At 37.7% G+C, this 17,574-nt stretch overlaps 1 protein-coding gene across 7 annotated transcripts in view; it reads left to right on the forward strand.

The window, feature by feature from the left end:
* Positions 1 to 17,574, forward strand: part of LOC113062052 (neurabin-1-like) — a 43,144-nt gene that overhangs the window by 18,547 nt on the left and 7,023 nt on the right. For all 7 annotated transcript variants that reach the window (XM_026231570.1, XM_026231569.1, XM_026231568.1 and 4 more), the window contains exons 3-12: positions 123 to 255; positions 693 to 813; positions 2,864 to 2,968; positions 7,469 to 7,604; positions 11,070 to 11,222; positions 12,039 to 12,092; positions 12,346 to 12,575; positions 14,886 to 14,982; positions 15,280 to 15,427; positions 17,449 to 17,501. In XM_026231570.1, the coding sequence (XP_026087355.1) occupies positions 123 to 255; positions 693 to 813; positions 2,864 to 2,968; positions 7,469 to 7,604; positions 11,070 to 11,222; positions 12,039 to 12,092; positions 12,346 to 12,575; positions 14,886 to 14,982; positions 15,280 to 15,427; positions 17,449 to 17,501 (1,230 nt within the window). The remainder of the gene's footprint in view (positions 1 to 122; positions 256 to 692; positions 814 to 2,863; positions 2,969 to 7,468; positions 7,605 to 11,069; positions 11,223 to 12,038; positions 12,093 to 12,345; positions 12,576 to 14,885; positions 14,983 to 15,279; positions 15,428 to 17,448; positions 17,502 to 17,574) is intronic.

Here is a 17,574-nt window from a genome sequence, read left to right on the forward strand (position 1 = left end):
TATTCTTTCTGTGTTTTAGAAGAAACTCTACTGACTCTCTACCCCTGCATGTTTCATACTCCATCTTTTGTAACAGTGACCTTAGAATTGTGACATTGGCCTTGGCTTTTTCTCACTGCCAGGTGTTCAAAACCTACTCCAATGAAGATTATGACAGGAGGAATGAAGAGGTGGACCCGGTGGCATCCTCGGCGGAGTATGAGCTGGAGAAACGGGTGGAGAAGCTGGAACTTCTCCCTGTAGAACTAGAAAAAGGTGACTAGCAGGACGGCAGTGTCATGTTAAACATTTGGGATAGTTATTGTAAGTGAGAGTAGGTCTAGTCGTCACACTTTTGACTCCAGAAAATACATTTCAGTTAGTATTCACTCTTATAGTTTTAACCTTATAGCTGTTGAGATACATTATAGCCCTGTGACAACTAGCCTTCTCTATAAGCTTTCTCAAAAAAACAAACAAAAAAAACACCAATAAAACAGGATAGATACAAAAAGGTTTTCAGGGAAATATTCTGCATTTATTTGCATATTTTGTGAGTGAATCAGTCAATCAATAAGCCTTGAATATTGATCAGTTAGAATAAACATGCATCCATCCAACAAACAGCCAATGATTTATGGAATTGATATTCTTTCCATTTGCTCACCACTAATATTTTTCCTTTTATTGATATGTTCATCTGTGGGTGTCAGATGAGGACGGCCTGGGCATCAGTATTATAGGAATGGGGGTTGGCGCTGATGCAGGTCTGGAGAAGCTGGGCATCTTCGTCAAGACTGTCATAGAGGGTGGAGCAGCAGAGAGAGATGGAAGGTAAACTAAACAGTTAATGGACGTATATTTTGGTATTATATCACCCTACTTTCTGCAAATGGATATGAGTATTTTCCATGTAGAAAGAAAAACACCACTTGTTAAATAAAAGTACAAAATAATAGGTTTCTTGTCCTTGCTCTGTTCAGCTGCACCCAGAGTGAGGGAAGCCCTGAGAGTCCATCATGAGATTTGCACATTGCCTTAAATGGCTGTGTCACTTCACTAAATTAAGTCAAAGTTTTTAGGCTTTATCACTGATTGTAGTTCAGGAGCCTGACAGTTCTGAAGAGAGGGTAGGGATGGGAATGAAAGCAGCCCATTTCACATCTGACCAAATGTTCTAGTCTAGAAATTTTAGTAAATGTTTTTTGGAGAAAATGCTTTCACTAGATCACTAGCGAAAATATTCATTAAATTAGAAAAGTTTTTTGTATTATTAAAATTATATTAGCAGCATAAAAATTTGTGTGTAAAGTTAATAAATGTCTTAACATTTGTTTCATCGCCCTTTAGTTTTAATGGCAGCAGCAATCACCAAATCTGACATGACTCTACAAGTTTATGTAAAACCTGCCGATCATGTTTTCCGGCAAGATTTGAAATGATCATCGTGAAGGGCATCTTGAACTTAAGTTGAACATCTGTACAAAAATTCACATGATCAGTGTCACAAATTTACCTATCAGTGATCTAGAAAACGTGCAGAATCTGAAGTATTTCTTATTAATTTTACATTATAATGTTTTTTTTAAAGATTATTTTGATATTCAAATTATTTAAGTTTATTTCCAAGTTTGAGATTCTGAATCCCAGTCTTTCAGTGTAGTCTCAGCTTTTCGCTGAGTGACATCAAACACTGCTGAAATCTTGAGAAATTTTGTACTTGTTTCAAGATTACCAAGCATGCTTTGCAGTCAGGTTTCAAAAGGACCATTCAATAGCCAGGATGTAATTTCCTCCACCATTAATGTCATAGCTGTTTCTGAGCTAAGTGTGACAATGTAGGATTCGACAGTGACATTGAAATCTTTGCGCTGGAGTCCTTATTTTTTACATAGCAGAATTATAATGTCCTGCTTTCAGTGTTACTATATTGGCGACATTGCAAAATGCATGTGAAGGTCAAGCTTTGCTTAGGCCACACTCTTAAGTTGCACATTAGGATTCAATCTTGCAAGCATCCCTCAGTTTGCTTTGCCTGCATAACAGACGGGATTTGCCTGGAGCTCAATATCCAGACAGGAATCAAGGGTCAAGGCAGTTTGATCAAACACACAAAGCTCATTACAGATATCCACTGTAGCATTTTGAAAATATATATCACAAGTTGTTAAGAAGCTTACTCGTCTTTGTAATCTTTTGTGCATTAGCTGCTGAAATGAAAGAATGTGAGTGACCACCCAAGTCCAACTGAAAACATTAAAATATTGTTCATGGTTCTCAACCTTTTTTGTCCTTTTCAAGTCCTATAACCTAAATTATTTGCTTAAAGTATTCGCTAGAATTTTAAGGGGTAAGTTCACCCAAAAATGTACATTTGGCTGTTTTACTCACCCCAGAGGCAAACTAGGTGTATATGACTTTTTTCTTTCCGATGAATCCAGTCGGAGTTATATAAAAAATTGTCCTGGCTATTCCCAGCTCTATCATTGCAGTCAGCAGGTGTTGCAGTGCTTCAATGTTGACCCCTTTATACATCTTTACTAGATCTTTACAAAACTTTCATTTGCGTCAGTACTTATATGTTAATGTTTTTAAAGTCATTCACACTGAAGTTCAAACTCTAAGGGTTCACAAACTAAACCCTGTCCCAGGATATACTGTGTCCTTCATACATCAGCATATTTGATCCACTTAAAAAATTAATCATAGCAGATTGATTAGAAGGCCCCAGGCAGAACATAATTAAGCTTTTATAAAAAAAAAATGTCATCTCAGAAATCACTGTTTGGTATTCATACAATCATTCAAACCTTTTTTGATTGCACATTGTCCTATAGTGTCACTGTAATAAGCATTACAACCTAACCACCTTCATTTTCCACAGAATTAAAGTGAATGATCAAATCGTGGAGGTTGACGGCACCAGTCTGGTGGGGGTAACTCAGAGCTTCGCTGCTTCTGTTCTGAGAAACACACAGGGAGTGGTCAGGTAAGATGCGAGATGTCTACAACCATTTTTGTTTGTTTATTATGTCTCATTAATCCCAGGTTTTCCCTGAATGCTGACCACAAGATCCTCACATCTGAATCTTCACTATAGCTCACAGGCTGCTAGAGTGACAAATGTTATTATTAGCGTTTGAAATAGCATGACATGCCATCGTCTTTCCTTCCACTAAGCTTTCTTTTGAGAAAAATCACAGACTTCTTATTAGTGTATCTAAACTCCCCAACAGCTGAGAGCATGTTTTTGAAAAGAATATCAGCCAGCAGGAGTACTTCACACTGTGAGAAAACAAGACTCTTCATTAACAGTAGAGCTGCACAGCATGATGGAGCGTGACATTTTTAAACAGATGCTGTCAGTGGTGTCTTATACTTCCTCTGTAAACACCAAGATGGTGATTTTTTTTTTTTTACTTGATTGGAACTATGAATTTACCTTCAAATGTATGTTTATTTAAAAGGGTTTGGGGGGGGGGGGTGAAATGCTCGTTTTCACTCAATATCCTGTTAATCTTGAGTATAGAGTAGTACTGCATCCTTCATAACTCAAAAAAGTTTTATTATATTCATAAGAGAAAGATAGTCTGTACCGATTTTTCCCGGAAAAACACGAGCGGCTGGAGGCGTGACTTGTGGGCGGAGCTAAAGAATCACAAGCACCAGTAAGCTTTTGCGTTTAGCGCATGTGGAAACTGTGACATTACCATGAGGAAAAAAACATCCAAAACAAACCATGGCTTACAGTCAGATTCAGCTGTACATGTGGAAAGTGCAGTTTGATGACAACATCGCATGTTGTTTACTTGATGTGCTTACGCACCGATAGTTAAGTTAACAACACAGAGATATTTGAAGCAGTTTTACTCACCGCATGCGGTTTCAACACACGATCGTGACCCTTTTTCTTTGGGACTGCATTATCCTTAAGAAATAAACGATACGCAAATCCGTCGTCAAACTGGGCCTTGTTTGTAAAACAAGCATCTTCGAAATGCAGGGAACAAACACTTGCACAACTCCGTTGATGCTCTGTAAAAATAAACTCCATCCACTGGTCCCTTAATGCTGTTTTTTTTTTTTTTTTTTGTAATCTGTGCAGGGTTGTCTTGCCCTGGCAACCAAAAACACACTTCTTTTGTGACATTTTGCTCTCGCTCTGATCAATGAATTGCTCTGCTATACGGGAGCGCGCGCTCTTCCGGGAGAAGTGCCCTCAGGACCCATATAAGGAAATTCCGCTCCATCTAAAGTCACACAGAGCCATACTCGAAAAAAACTTTCCAAAACTTGTGACAAACCGGAAGGAGTATTTTTGGAACAGAAATCCTTCAAACGTACAACTTAATTTAATGAATCTTTTAAATTAACAGAGTGGGGGAAGTCGTGGCCTAATGGTTAGAGGGTTGGACTCCCAATCGAAGGGTTGTGAGTTCTAGTCTCTGGCCGGACGGAATTGTGGGTGGGGGGAGTGCATGTACAGTTCTCTCTCCACCTTCAATACCATGACTTAGGTGCCCTTAAGCAAGGCATCGAACCCCCAACTGCTTAAATGGCTGCCCACTGCTCCGGGTGTGTGCTCACATTGTGTGTGTGTGTTCACTGCTCTGTGTGTGTGCATTTCGGATGGGTTAAATGCAGAGCACAAATTCTGAGTATGGGTCACCATACTTGGCTGAATGTCACTTCACTTTCAGTGGTGAGTTTAAAATATTCTAGGGTTCCCCCCAGAGTGAGTTTTTTTCAGGCGACTGTTATTTTAGAACTCCCTTTACTGTTTGTTTGTCACGTGACACACCGCGGCCACAATAACACTGTATGACAGATGGATCGCTTTTATTTAGTTTTTCCTTTTTATTTAAAATATTCACAAACTTGCATACCATGTCATGAACAATCTGATGTTCCCATTCATAAATATGTGTAAATAAGTGTGTTTTATGTTCGAGTACTGTCAGTCAGATTTACAGCACGTGAATTCATTAATTTCTTCTGAAATACAAATAATAAGTTGGCGTTGAACTGGGTGAAGAATAAAGCGAACTTTATAGTTACTTACACTATGTGTATCTTATATGAATAAAACACACAGGCAAATTAAATTTGAATGGATTGTTATTGTTGCTTCCATAGACACGTGTATATTTTTCAAACTCTAAATGTATTGTTTTACTAGTATTCATGTGTATTTAAATGTCTGAAATATGCATGTGTTGTTAAGGACACTGCATAGTTGTGATAGTATGACAAGAGCAGTAAACGTCTATCTCTGGTTCAGCGCCAGCTAAAATGTGAAAGCAGAAAGTTTGAATTTGGCCGTCATGTCACGTCATCAAATGTTTGAAATCCCATATGTGGGACCGTACTCCCAGGGGCACAGAAATAATCATCTCATATGTGGGACCTTACCACTCAAATTTAATTTAATTTCCTTAAAGGGACAGTTCACTCATTTAGTCAGCATTTACTCATCTTTAAAAAAAATACTTTTTGAAGGGGACAGTGACTTCTTGATTTATATGATTTCATATAGCCAGACAGATACTGACACAGTCTGGACTGCATGAAATAATTTTCTTGATCAATACTTTTTGTCAAATTTTCCAGTTAAACAAAAAACACCAAAAACATCCTTAAAATGAAAAAAGGTACTCAAGCAAAATAGCTTGTTTGTCTTCAAATATATTTTCCATATATCTAGATTTATACTTACATCAGATAACAGCTGAGTTAAGAAAATTAAATGTCTCTATAATTTCTATAATATACATGTAATAAATATAAATACCAAACAATATAATTAATATATTTTATGTTCTATAATATATCACAAAGTACTGTATAATAACATAATATAATATATCACTTTATATAGTTTATGTATTTATATAGTCAGATTTTTACTGGAAAACATCAAGTTCATCTAGTACTATGAAGGTCTCAGAAGTTGCACCACATCATCATAAGTGTATCTTTGTTTTTCAGCCGTCTTTCCTTTCCTGGTTTTAATTTATTCCCTCCTGCTGGTTATTTCTCTCTGTTCTCACCAATGAGGCAGTGTGGCCCAGATTTGGAATTTGTGCTATATTTAACCTACTGTTAGAATTAAAGGCAGGTCTTAAACATCTGCACCAGTGAGCACCAATAGTGACCTATGAAGATCGACACTATTAAGAGTGATTCATTGCTGTGATGATTCAGTATCAGAGGCTAGGGATTTTTATAGCAAGATGGCAGGAACACCTCCTCACTGGGTGAGGTGACGCTTTTATCCTGAAATGCATCCTGTCACTCCGGATGTATGTGAATAATAATCGTGGGTTTAACCAATAAGAAAGCTCTGTCCCGGAGCAGTGTGGTCCCTGTGTGTGGTATCAAGATGGAAGAGAGGACCGTATCCAGGTCAGCTGTGCTGCAAAAGAAGCAGAAATGCTCAGCATCACACAGTATTGGCCCAGATGTTGCTTCAGATGTAGATCAAATTTGAGACCTTGTCTGTGCCTAATGCAGGGTGATTAGGACTCCATGCTGAGGACTTCCCTGCTGGTTCTCCAAAACATGGATTGTGCAGTGCAGAGGATGGGGTGAATATTATCAGAGGGAATGGTCTTTGTCCCAAATTATTAAACAATTTCACTCCTGTTATGAAGTGGCTTGAAATTGATAAATGGCATATAATAACATTTTATATCATTTTGTCAAATAACCTAAAAGGATAGGTAGCCCAAAAATGAAAATGACCCCATTATTTTCTCACCCTCAAACAAACCTAGGTGTATATGTTTCTATTAGTTTTTTTTTTTTTTTTAGATGAATTCATATCAGTGTTAAATTAAAAAATGTTCAATGTAAAAAAGAAAGCTCTTCCATGCCCGTAGTGTATGGGGGTTTATGCACAGACAATTATATGTAAGTCTGTTTGGTTTGGTTGATATATTAGTTCTTAAACATCAGGTTCACCGATGGGTATTAAAAAACAGCACCAACACACCTCGGGAAATGACAAACTTGACATTTTATGAAAAACTTTCATTTTCAAGTTTCAGATATTTCAGCGATCATTCTTTCCCTGATTTTCTCAAGTAGAACTGGTAACATTTTTAAACCGGTATTATGTTCACTTTTTCATAATCATTTATCACACTGTCCTCACAAGAATTACCTCCTGTCGCGTTCATTGATTTATAGGGTATATTATAAAAGATACAATCCATCATGAAGGGAGAACAAAAACGTCTGTTTGAAGCCAGACACTGTAAGAAAAGGGCTTGACATATTACGCTTCATTGAAATAGAAAATTAGTTGTTGTTGTTTTTTTACCTTTCTCTGTTTTAATGAATGACATGCAATTTAACCGTCCACATTTTTATACCAACCCCATTTATGTAAAATCTATTCTGTTCTTTGTTCATTTATAGCCTTTGCCAAACTGCATTTGCTCACAAAGCCCCTCCCTTCTCATTGGCAGTTGGTATGTCTTTGCAGGTTTCTGATTGGCCGAGAGCGTCCGGGACAGCAAAGCGAGGTGGCTCAACTCATCAGTCAGACTCTGGAGCAGGAGAGACGTCAGAGAGAGATGATGGAGCAACAGTATGCCCAATATGATGCTGATGATGACGAGGTGAGCACAGAACAGGTCTCACATCAGAGCTTGTCTGAACAGGTTAATCAACCGTCACAAGCCAGTTGGAGCAGGTTCAAATCTATTATCCATGATTCGTCCATGCTACAAGCCTCAACCTGTTACAATTTGTCACATCAAATTGCAGCAGGATGAAGCAATTCTGCTAGTCAAAATCTATAGAAAATCTAGCTGTAACCTGTCTGGCCTTATTCAAAATAATACTATGAGATGTTGGGTTTGCCAGTTGTGGTTTAACAGCATATCTGTTGTATAATTTTTCTCACAGTATCCTACATTTGACCATATTTTTCTAAATTTGCAGCTGGAAAGTTGGAAAGATAGTATAGTGCCTACAGTGACATGAAAACACGTGTTGCTCCATCTATTTAGTCTTCCTGTTGAAAGGAAAATTCTCAAATATAAAAGAAAAATATAAAACATAAATGTCAGTTGTTTCCCCTAGATTAGAGGGGGGTTTAAAAAAGCAAAGTAGAGCTAATAGTTTGTAATATTAATGTATGTCTTTCCTTGCCAAATAGAGGTATTAATGTGTGTGTGTGTGTGTGTGTGTATACATTTATTTACACATATACAGTACATAAACATATTAGTAGTAGCAGTAGTAGTAAATGTTAATATTTTCTTTACTGAGTAAAAAATGTTTTATTTTAATAATTTTCTTTGACTTTAATGCAACAAAAAATTAATTTCAAAATAGAAAATTGATAATATCTCACTATATATTTGGTTTTCATACACTAAAAATCAGTCTTTCTTCATAAAAATAAATACTTGCCATGTTATTTCTCCAGTATTGCAAATTAGATTTCAGCACAGTCACAAAGTGTGCTTAGGTTGTTGAGAGCTTCTCATGGGAAAAACACCCACAGTGGCAGCTTTCTGCTCCATGGAGAGGTGATGGGGTTTGTTATATTACTATTCACTGAGCAGTTATTGCTGTTCTCATTAGCAAATCAATGGGCAGCCTGGCTTTCCAAACAAGAGGGCCACAAGTCTGTTGTCACGTCTGTGACTGTGCTACGATCTGTTTCAAAGGATTCAGAGCAATGCATTAACATAATACATGCAGGTCTATCACAGCTGTGGGATTCTATAGGAAGGGTCTGACTGAAAAAAGCATTGCATTAATTGCTCGCTACGTTTCAAAGATAATTACATCAGTAGACCAGACAGAGCATTTTCTACCTTGTGTTTTGGAGGACGTTGACAATTTAGCATTATAGGCTCTCGTGCAGCGCAGAGTGATGCAAGAATCACATGTACTAATGCAAGAGTGACTTTTTAATGCCTCTCGTTATTTGTCAGTGAGAATCTAAAATAGCATTTGGACTGTGTATGTGTTGAAATCGCACATTATAGATTGAGCTGATGTCATTCTTATGTTCCCGCATGGTTTTATTTGTCCTCCTCTGCGGTAACGTCTGGATATTGTGTAGCGGCTGGCTCGGATGCAGACTGCACTCTTGAGATGGCTGTGCGATCAGCACTGTTTATTAATTCTGGCACAGGTGGCTACTCCCAGCAGACAGGCTGCCCGTTAGGAATTGTAATGAATGTAGCAGTCCTTGCTAAAGATTAGCATGTTTGCATGGGTGGATCGGGTGTTTGTTCGTGTGAATGTGCCGTATGTGTCTGAGTGGCAGCACATGTGAATGTCTGTTTAAATGTGTCATATCAGTGTCATGTAAGAGAAATGACGGTTTAGGAGCTGGTGTGTTCACCGAGGCAGAATGGTGTGAACCTGTCTGAAATCTTGCTGTGCTGTGGATTAGCAGCGGCCAAAACCATTCATAAGCTGCCTGCCAGCAGTAAATGGCCTTAAAACAGCAGGGTCCTGCAGGATATAGTGGTTAAAAGGACATCCAAGAAAGGTTCGGAAAGGTTAGTGTTGATGGAACAGGCATACAGTGTCATCAGCCACATGTAGAAATATATGAATTTCACAACATTATATAATAGCAAACTAAATAATGATAGACCTTTTTGTAAACAATTTTTAAGCCATTTTTGCAATTACTTTTTACCAACCATGAATGTAACTATGGGCATGATGAGTTCTTAATTAGCATATAGATTTTCTTTTTTCTAAGGATGCATAAATAAGTAGTATATTGGTTATGAACTGATATTTGACATTTTATATTGATTTTACCTTTATTTTTATCAGTTGATATTGGATAAGATTTACTTAAAAATATAATATCAAGCAATTTATATTTCTCTCTCTCTCTCTCTCTCACACACACACACACACGTTTGTTTTTGTGAAAAGTGGGTTCATCCCATAGGCGTAATGGTTTTTATACTGTACAAACTGTATGTATATTCTATGGCCCTACACCAACCCTACACCTAACCCTAACCCTCACAGGAAACTTTGTGCATTTTTACTTTCTCCAAAAAAAAAAACTCTTTTTGTATGATTTATAAGCGTTTTGAAAAATGGGAACATGGGTTATGTCCTCATAAGTCTCCCTCTCCTTGTAATACCTGTGTCATACCCATGTCATTATACAGAGTTGTGTCCTGATATGTCACAAAAACAAGAGCACACACACACAAACACACACATATCATCCTGTATATATTTTTTTAATCGTGACTTAAGTGTAATGACCTACTTTTGATTAATTAATTCAAAGTTTGACAAATTCGATGACATTCTGTGTTAAACTGTGAATTCTCTTTTTATGACTGGATAAAGACTACACTGTGTAATTGTACCACTTATCATGCGTCCACTTGCCTGAGGTGAAGATGACAACTCTTAGCACCAGTGGTCAAAGGGCAAGTGTAATGCAAGAGACTTAAGGAGACACAGATGAAACACAAAAGAGAGCGCTCAGGTTAAAGCAGTACAGTAGGGCTGGGTTATTTAGGGCCTCCTTCCAGGCAGAATAATTTGATCTGGAAAGGAGGCTTCCCAGGGAGCAGCCCTGCCCTGCAACCAGATACAAACCCCAGCCAAGCAGAACCAACCTGTCTGTGTGTGTCTGCACATCCATCTGCCTAAAATAACTTTGGCAGACCCACACGCAAGCAGGAGAAATAAATGCTATATGAATCATTTTAAGATTACAGACCAGCGTGGGGTCAGTATGAATTTAAAAAAACAGATAAGGGATTTGTTTTATTTATTTATTTAATTTATTTTGTGATTTGCCAAGTTAAATAGTTTTAAAATGTAATAGCACATCTCAGTGACCTGGGCAAATCGAGTTCACATTTCATTTGGCTAAGCATACTGTACCAGTTAATATAAAATCATAGCCAGGTTTTCTAGGATATGGATATGGTCTAGTATCTGTACTGTTGTTAAGAAAATACAGCTTCCTGGACACACAATATAAAGCTGTTCCACCTATTAAAGATAGAAACCCCTCACATTGATTGCTCCAGTAAATGCAGTGCGAATGTTTATTCCCATGTTCCCATGCTCAGACAGGAGAGTATGCCACAGATGAGGAAGACGAGGCAGGGCAGACAGGAACGGACCGAGATGTGCCCATTGAGGTTTTCGATTTACCTGAGAACGAGGACATCATCTCGCCATCAGAACTGGATGCCACCAAACTTTATCAGAAGTTTCGAGAGGTAAACCTAGACTTTTAACAAATTATTAATGAAAGGAAGTACTTAACCTTAATAAAACGTGAAAAAGTACAAATATTGTTGATTTTGGCAATACATTTCTAGTTAATTTTATGTTGATAGCTTATCTTTTCAACTTTCTAATCATCAAAAAAAATATATTAAGCAACTGTTTTCAACATTGATAATAATGTTTCTTGAGCAGCAAATCAATATATTGAAATTGATCATTTCTGAAGGATCATGTGACACTGAAGACTGGAGTAATGTCTGCTAAAAATGCTGCTAAATATGAATGAATTACATAAAAAATGTATTACAATAGAAAACAGTTATAATACATTAAAAAAAATAATAATAATACAAAAAAGGTTCCCACTGACACCCTGCCATGACATGTTAATCAGCCTGGGGAGAATAGATCTGATTCACATTTTTCCTGTCAAACCCACATGGCCTAGATTCAGTATACATATAGTCAACATAACGTTTCGGTATTGGTTTGCAAGTAGGACTAGATATTATCTTCATTGCTCTTCTTGAAAGTTGCAGCTGATGAGAAACCATATTCTTTTGAGAGAAATTATGTAAATATTGTATCCCAGAATTCATTCCTTCCTCAATTGTCCTTTTCCTGCTCACTCTCTGTTGTTATTTCTCTCGAGTCTGGATTTGTAGAGAGAGAGAGAGAGAGAGAGAGAGAGAGAGAGTGTCGTCAGGCAGAGAGAGCCTCTCTGGTCAGTTCTCTTTGAGAGGAGGACTGTCCTTGATCTTGCACTCATCTTTCTTCTACTCTCTCTTATTCCATTGTGTCTACAGCTGCAGATTAAACACACTGTCACTGAAGCTGAGATCCAGAAACTCAAGAACAAGGTAAGAGGCTACTGTATCTGCTAATATCCAATACAAAAAGCTACAAATTGAATTGGATCTGTTTGTTTTTTTCAACTGGAGTTTGCAGAACATTGAAGGAAAGAACAACTGGATTAATTGCAGTAAATTGGGATGGTTTTGTTTCCATGCTATTTCTTATGTCCATTTAAAAAGTTCACTATATGCTTATTGACTTTGTGGTACTTTTACCTTATTTTCCTGCCTGTGTCTCTATCCTGGTTTCTCTATATAGCTTGCCACTGTGGAAAAAGAGAAGGCACGGTGGGAGAGAGAGAAAACACAGCTGAAGCAAAGCATCGAGGACAACAAGGAGAGGATGCTAAAACTGGAGAGCTATTGGATTGAGGCTCAGACGCTGTGCCATACGGTCAATGAGCATCTGAAGGAGGCCCAAAGTCAGTATCAGGCCCTGGAAAAGAAGTACAACAAGGCCAAGAAGCTCATTAAGGACTTCCAGCAGAGGTACAGATACTGAGATGATCGAAGTGTACTTTAAACATGAGAGAATTCATAGAGAAAACTAAATGCGTTTCAGGTAATTATAACCCCAGCACCGTGCTGAAGAGAAGGATCTTGATTACGTGGTTGCTGTTCTTTCACAAAAGACCACAAATGAGCTCACTACAATGAACGCCATTAAAAGATCTTCTGAGTTTTTAAAGTAGCCATGCTAAATTTAATGCTTTCATACTTAAAAGTAAAAAATAAATGTATTAAAAGGGTCATATGATGCTTTTTTTAAAAAGATGTATTTAGTGTAACAGAATATGTTGACATGCTCTAATGTTCAAAAAACACATTATTTTTCAAATACTTCACATTATTGTAGGCTAGGTCCTCTATTCCCCAGTTCTCTCAAAAGCGTTGTTTTCTACAGAGTCCCTCCTTCTGACAAGTGCAGCCTGCTCTGATTGGCCAACTGACCCAGTGCTTTTTTATTGGCCGAACATAACGAGCAATCAACGGTAATGTTATGCCCCCTTCCATAATCGTGAGCTTTATCTTTCAAAATAAAATAAGACAGTTAATAATGTCCTTAGTAATGTTTTTTAGTTTTAAGGGGAACAGAGTGGATTGACAAACACAGTGATGAAGCTCGTATGTGTTTAGCCAAGGACGCTCTCTCTCTCTCTCTCTCTCTCTCTCTCTCTCTCTCTCACACACACACACACACACACACTACGCACAAAACTCCGCATTTGAACAGTCAATAGTAAATACTTAAACTAATAACAAAACATACTTACAGTAGCGAATTCAGAAGCGCCAGATTGTCATAGCAAAGTCAGAATTACCTCTATTCCTAGGTTCACGAAACGTTGCTGTTCTGTTGTAAGCAATCTTAAAGATTCCTAAATGCATCTACTTTCAGAAAGCCAAATAAAGTTATTTTGCTTTCGCCTAGATACACACAGCACCTCCCTGACATGGCTGCTTCAACACTAACTGCGGTTACTGAAACCACGCCTTCTTTCTTTGTGTGAACATTGTGGCAGCATTATGCAAATGTTTCCACATAGTGACATAGACATGTGGGGGCGTGTTTAAATTAGCCGTTTTAGGGGGGTGCGGCAGAGTCTTAACTTTGATAAAGAATATTTCTTTGGATTTGAGACTTGTCTTTGCAACTTTACAGATCTTCTTCATGCACCAAGAGATTGTGACACTCCAAAGAGTAAGGAAAAATTGAAATCACATCATATGACCCCTTTAATTTCTCGAAAAAAACTGAACTTTTAAATGATAATGTAAGCAGGAAGGCATGACTAACAAATGATTTCAATAGACCTTATCATGTTGCTAATCTAAGAGCACTATACTGTTTTAAAAATGAACAGCACATACAAATAATATTTATAATGGTCATTTTGGGAATTTTTTAATGAGACTGAAGCTTTTTATATTTTTATTGAATTAATTGTATTTATAATTAACATTTAAGTCACTTTGCCCACAATCTCGGATGGATATTGAGCCTGTTGCAGTGCATTATGGGACTGGCTTCTTCACAAATGATACATGTTATTGTTGCCTGTAGGATTTGAACAAGAAGAAATCATAAAACTCTGCATAATTATGCTTTTGTCAGGAGTGTGTTTGTTAGCTCTAGGTTTTGGCACAGAGCCCTGGTGACAAGAAATGGCTTGTAACCATTTATATGCAATGTCTGTTCTATGGTAAAACAGTTGTCATACTGGACTAGGTACATGCTGACTTAGCTGGTGAAGCTAAAAGATCCAAAACATATGTGAACGGCCAGTCTTTTCAACTGGGTGTATTTTGTACTTAAATGCAGTTTAGGTTATAATTGAAAAGATATTTTCCCATTGTATAATTATAAACTATTTAAATCGAGTTAAATCTTCACAATGGCGTCTTCATGATGTCTGTGTGGCTGAAGGTTGAGAGAATCACAGCGCGTGTTTCTCAAACCGAAAAGTGTGGGAAGGGGCCTGTGTGAGCTGATCTCTGTGCTCGTTTCTATCACAACTCCTCTCCTCTGGAGCCTGAGTGCCTTTAATTGTGATTTCCCTTCAGGCATTATTGCCATAGTTAACTGCAGAGTAGCTGTCTATCCATGCAGACTAGCCTGAGGAAGCAGTCTTGGCATTCCATTGTCTGAGACATCTCTCGGTTGACAGTAGTTTTTTTGTTATTTGCTTGATAATGAGGTTCTGTGCTCTCGAAGCCATTCGAAATAGATTAATATGTCCACGTAAACCCATCTTAGCCAATATATGACCACAATATTTTGTCTTTGCTTGATTTCAGAGAGATGGAGTTTGCTCAGAGGGAGGATGCAGAGAAGAAGAGGCTGGAGGAGGCAGAAAAGGCTAATTTGGCTGAAATCCAGAGTCTTCAAGTTAGGGTAATTATCTGCACACACAGACACATGTCAGTGCACTTCACTGCATTTCATGGCAACTGTCTCATACTGTGAATCATCCGAAGTCCATTTGCATTAGTCAGTCTGTGAGCCCACATGGAAAAGGTATATTGCAACTGGGACACATGGGACACTGAAGACTGGAGTAATGATGCCTGAAAATTCAGCTTTGACATCACAGGAATAAATAACATTTTTTAAAAAAAAAAAAAATATTTCTATATACATATGGGAAAATTGAAAACAGTTCTAAAATAGAAACCGTGTGGTTTTGAATAGATTGCTACACTAGAGTCAGAGCTATTGCAGCTGATGAAGCAAAATGGCATCCAGATAAACAATAACAACAACAGCGCTGAGAGCCGAGCCCAGCTGACGGAGAGACTGACGGCCTTACAGTGTCCAAGGAGAAGTGTTGCTGGAGGGGGTGAGTCACAAAAACACACATACACACAGCTCAACGCTCTCAACCAGTAGCTCATTAATTACCAAAATGATCATCAGTCTTCTGTTTGACAGGTGTCCTATAACCCGACCTCATAGAAACACACACATGCTCACGTACCAGGACACACTTTATACAGCTGGTCATTTTTTGCACCCAAACTATTAATAGTGACATAGTGGTAGGTGAAGCATGATCATATGATAGGAAACAGTTAATACACAAGACCTAATCAGTCTCAATTAAAGCTGTGCTTATCAGAAAGACAGGAGAAAATAACATGGGTTTCAGCTACTACAGAGGGGAAACATATCAAATCCAACATATAAAACCCACCCTATATTACATGGCTTTTAGTTAAAGCCACAAGGTCCGTCACGGATAATCTGATAAATATTGTTTAGATTTTTTATTTATTCTCATGCAGTTAAACAGAGCAAGCCATTAAAAAGGGAACTGAACAGGCATAAAAACATAAAACATTTTGGTGGAAAATTGACATCTTGTTGTGTAAAAAACTCTAAATGTACAATAATATCGTGCTTATTCTTCATTATTGTAATGCATTTTATTTTCTTATTTAAAAATGAATGTATTATGCATTATGATGATAATATGAATAATATATTATCCTTATTACTATCATCTTCATTTTCTCAATTTTAAAGGGTTAGTTCATCCAAAAATCTAAATTATGTAATTAATAACTTACCCTCATGTCGTGCCAAACCTCCGTTAATCTTCAGAACACAGTTTAAGGTATTTTAGATTTAGTCCGAGAGCTCTCAGTCCCTCCATTGAAGCTGTGTGTACGGTATACTGTCCATGTCCAGAAAGGTAAGAAAAACATCATCAAAGTAGTCCATGTGACATGGACTCCTGAATCGCTCGATGTAACCGGATCTTCTTGAACCAGTTCACCAAATCGAACTGAATCGTTTGAAACGGTTCGCGTCTCCAATATGCATTAATCCGCAAATGACTTAAGCTGTTAACTTTTTTAATGTGGCTGACACTCCCTCTGAGTTCAAACAAACCAATATCCCGGAGTAATTCATTTATTCAAACAGTACACTGACTGAACTGCTGTGAAGAGAGAACTGAAGATGAACACCGAGCCGAGTCAGATAACAAACAAAAGATTAACTCGTTTCCAAGGCAAGAACCAGTTCTGTTGGACTCGTCCAATTTGAGAACCGATGAGCTGATGATACTGCACATGTGTGATTCAGCGTGAAGCAGACCGACTCACAGAGCGTCTGAAGCTTTTTTGCTTAAAGCTATTTTTTTCATGTTAATAGACTTTCTCCTATCCTAGTTAAATGAGAAGTGAGAACTACTGTACATTTGCAGGAAAATGTAAAAAAAGTATGTGAATGTGTGATTATAATTTGACAAAGTCACAACAATAGACAAGCACCATTTGCTTGAACACACAAATAATGAAATGATTTCACATGTGTATTGAACACTATGTAAATATTCACAGTACCGGATGAGAACATGAATGTTGGAAAAAGTAGTGGTTGTCCCACCCTAAACCATCACCAAACATTTCCCAAAATTGCAGATCAGGCCTGCACTACAATCGGGAGGAATTGTGCCCCATTCCTCTTTCAGTATAGCTACAGTTCTCTGGATGTCTGGTGTGCAGCGCTCTCTTGAGGTCGTCTCAATCACATTGAGACCAGAGCTCTGACTGGGCCAGATCTCATGTTAAAGACATTATGTGAGTGTTTTTCATTGTTTAGGCTCCAGGTTAGCATTAAGAGACATTATGAGTTATTAGAAATATTCACATACTTCCCTCTGTACTGTACTGTACTGTGTGTTTTACACAGTGTGTTTAGTGTAGAACATGGTTTAGGGTTGCCAAAGGTTTTGAATGCTTTTGAAGTCACTTATGCTCACCAAGGATGCATTTATTTGATCAAAAAGTATTTTAACATAACTGTTTGTATATTTGCACAAATGTAATTGTATGGATTTGTTTCCTGTGCTAGAACTGGGCGAGTGGACGGGAACCAGTGGAACTCACCCTGAGAGAAACGACAGGGTAAGACTCCCTTTCACATACACCAAACTCCTCTTATTCAGGCACAGGACATTTAAGCCAGATGCTCCGATAA

The sequence above is a fragment of the Carassius auratus genome, chromosome 44, assembly GCF_003368295.1.
Source record: "Carassius auratus strain Wakin chromosome 44, ASM336829v1, whole genome shotgun sequence".
In the NCBI taxonomy this organism is placed as follows: domain Eukaryota; kingdom Metazoa; phylum Chordata; class Actinopteri; order Cypriniformes; family Cyprinidae; genus Carassius; species Carassius auratus.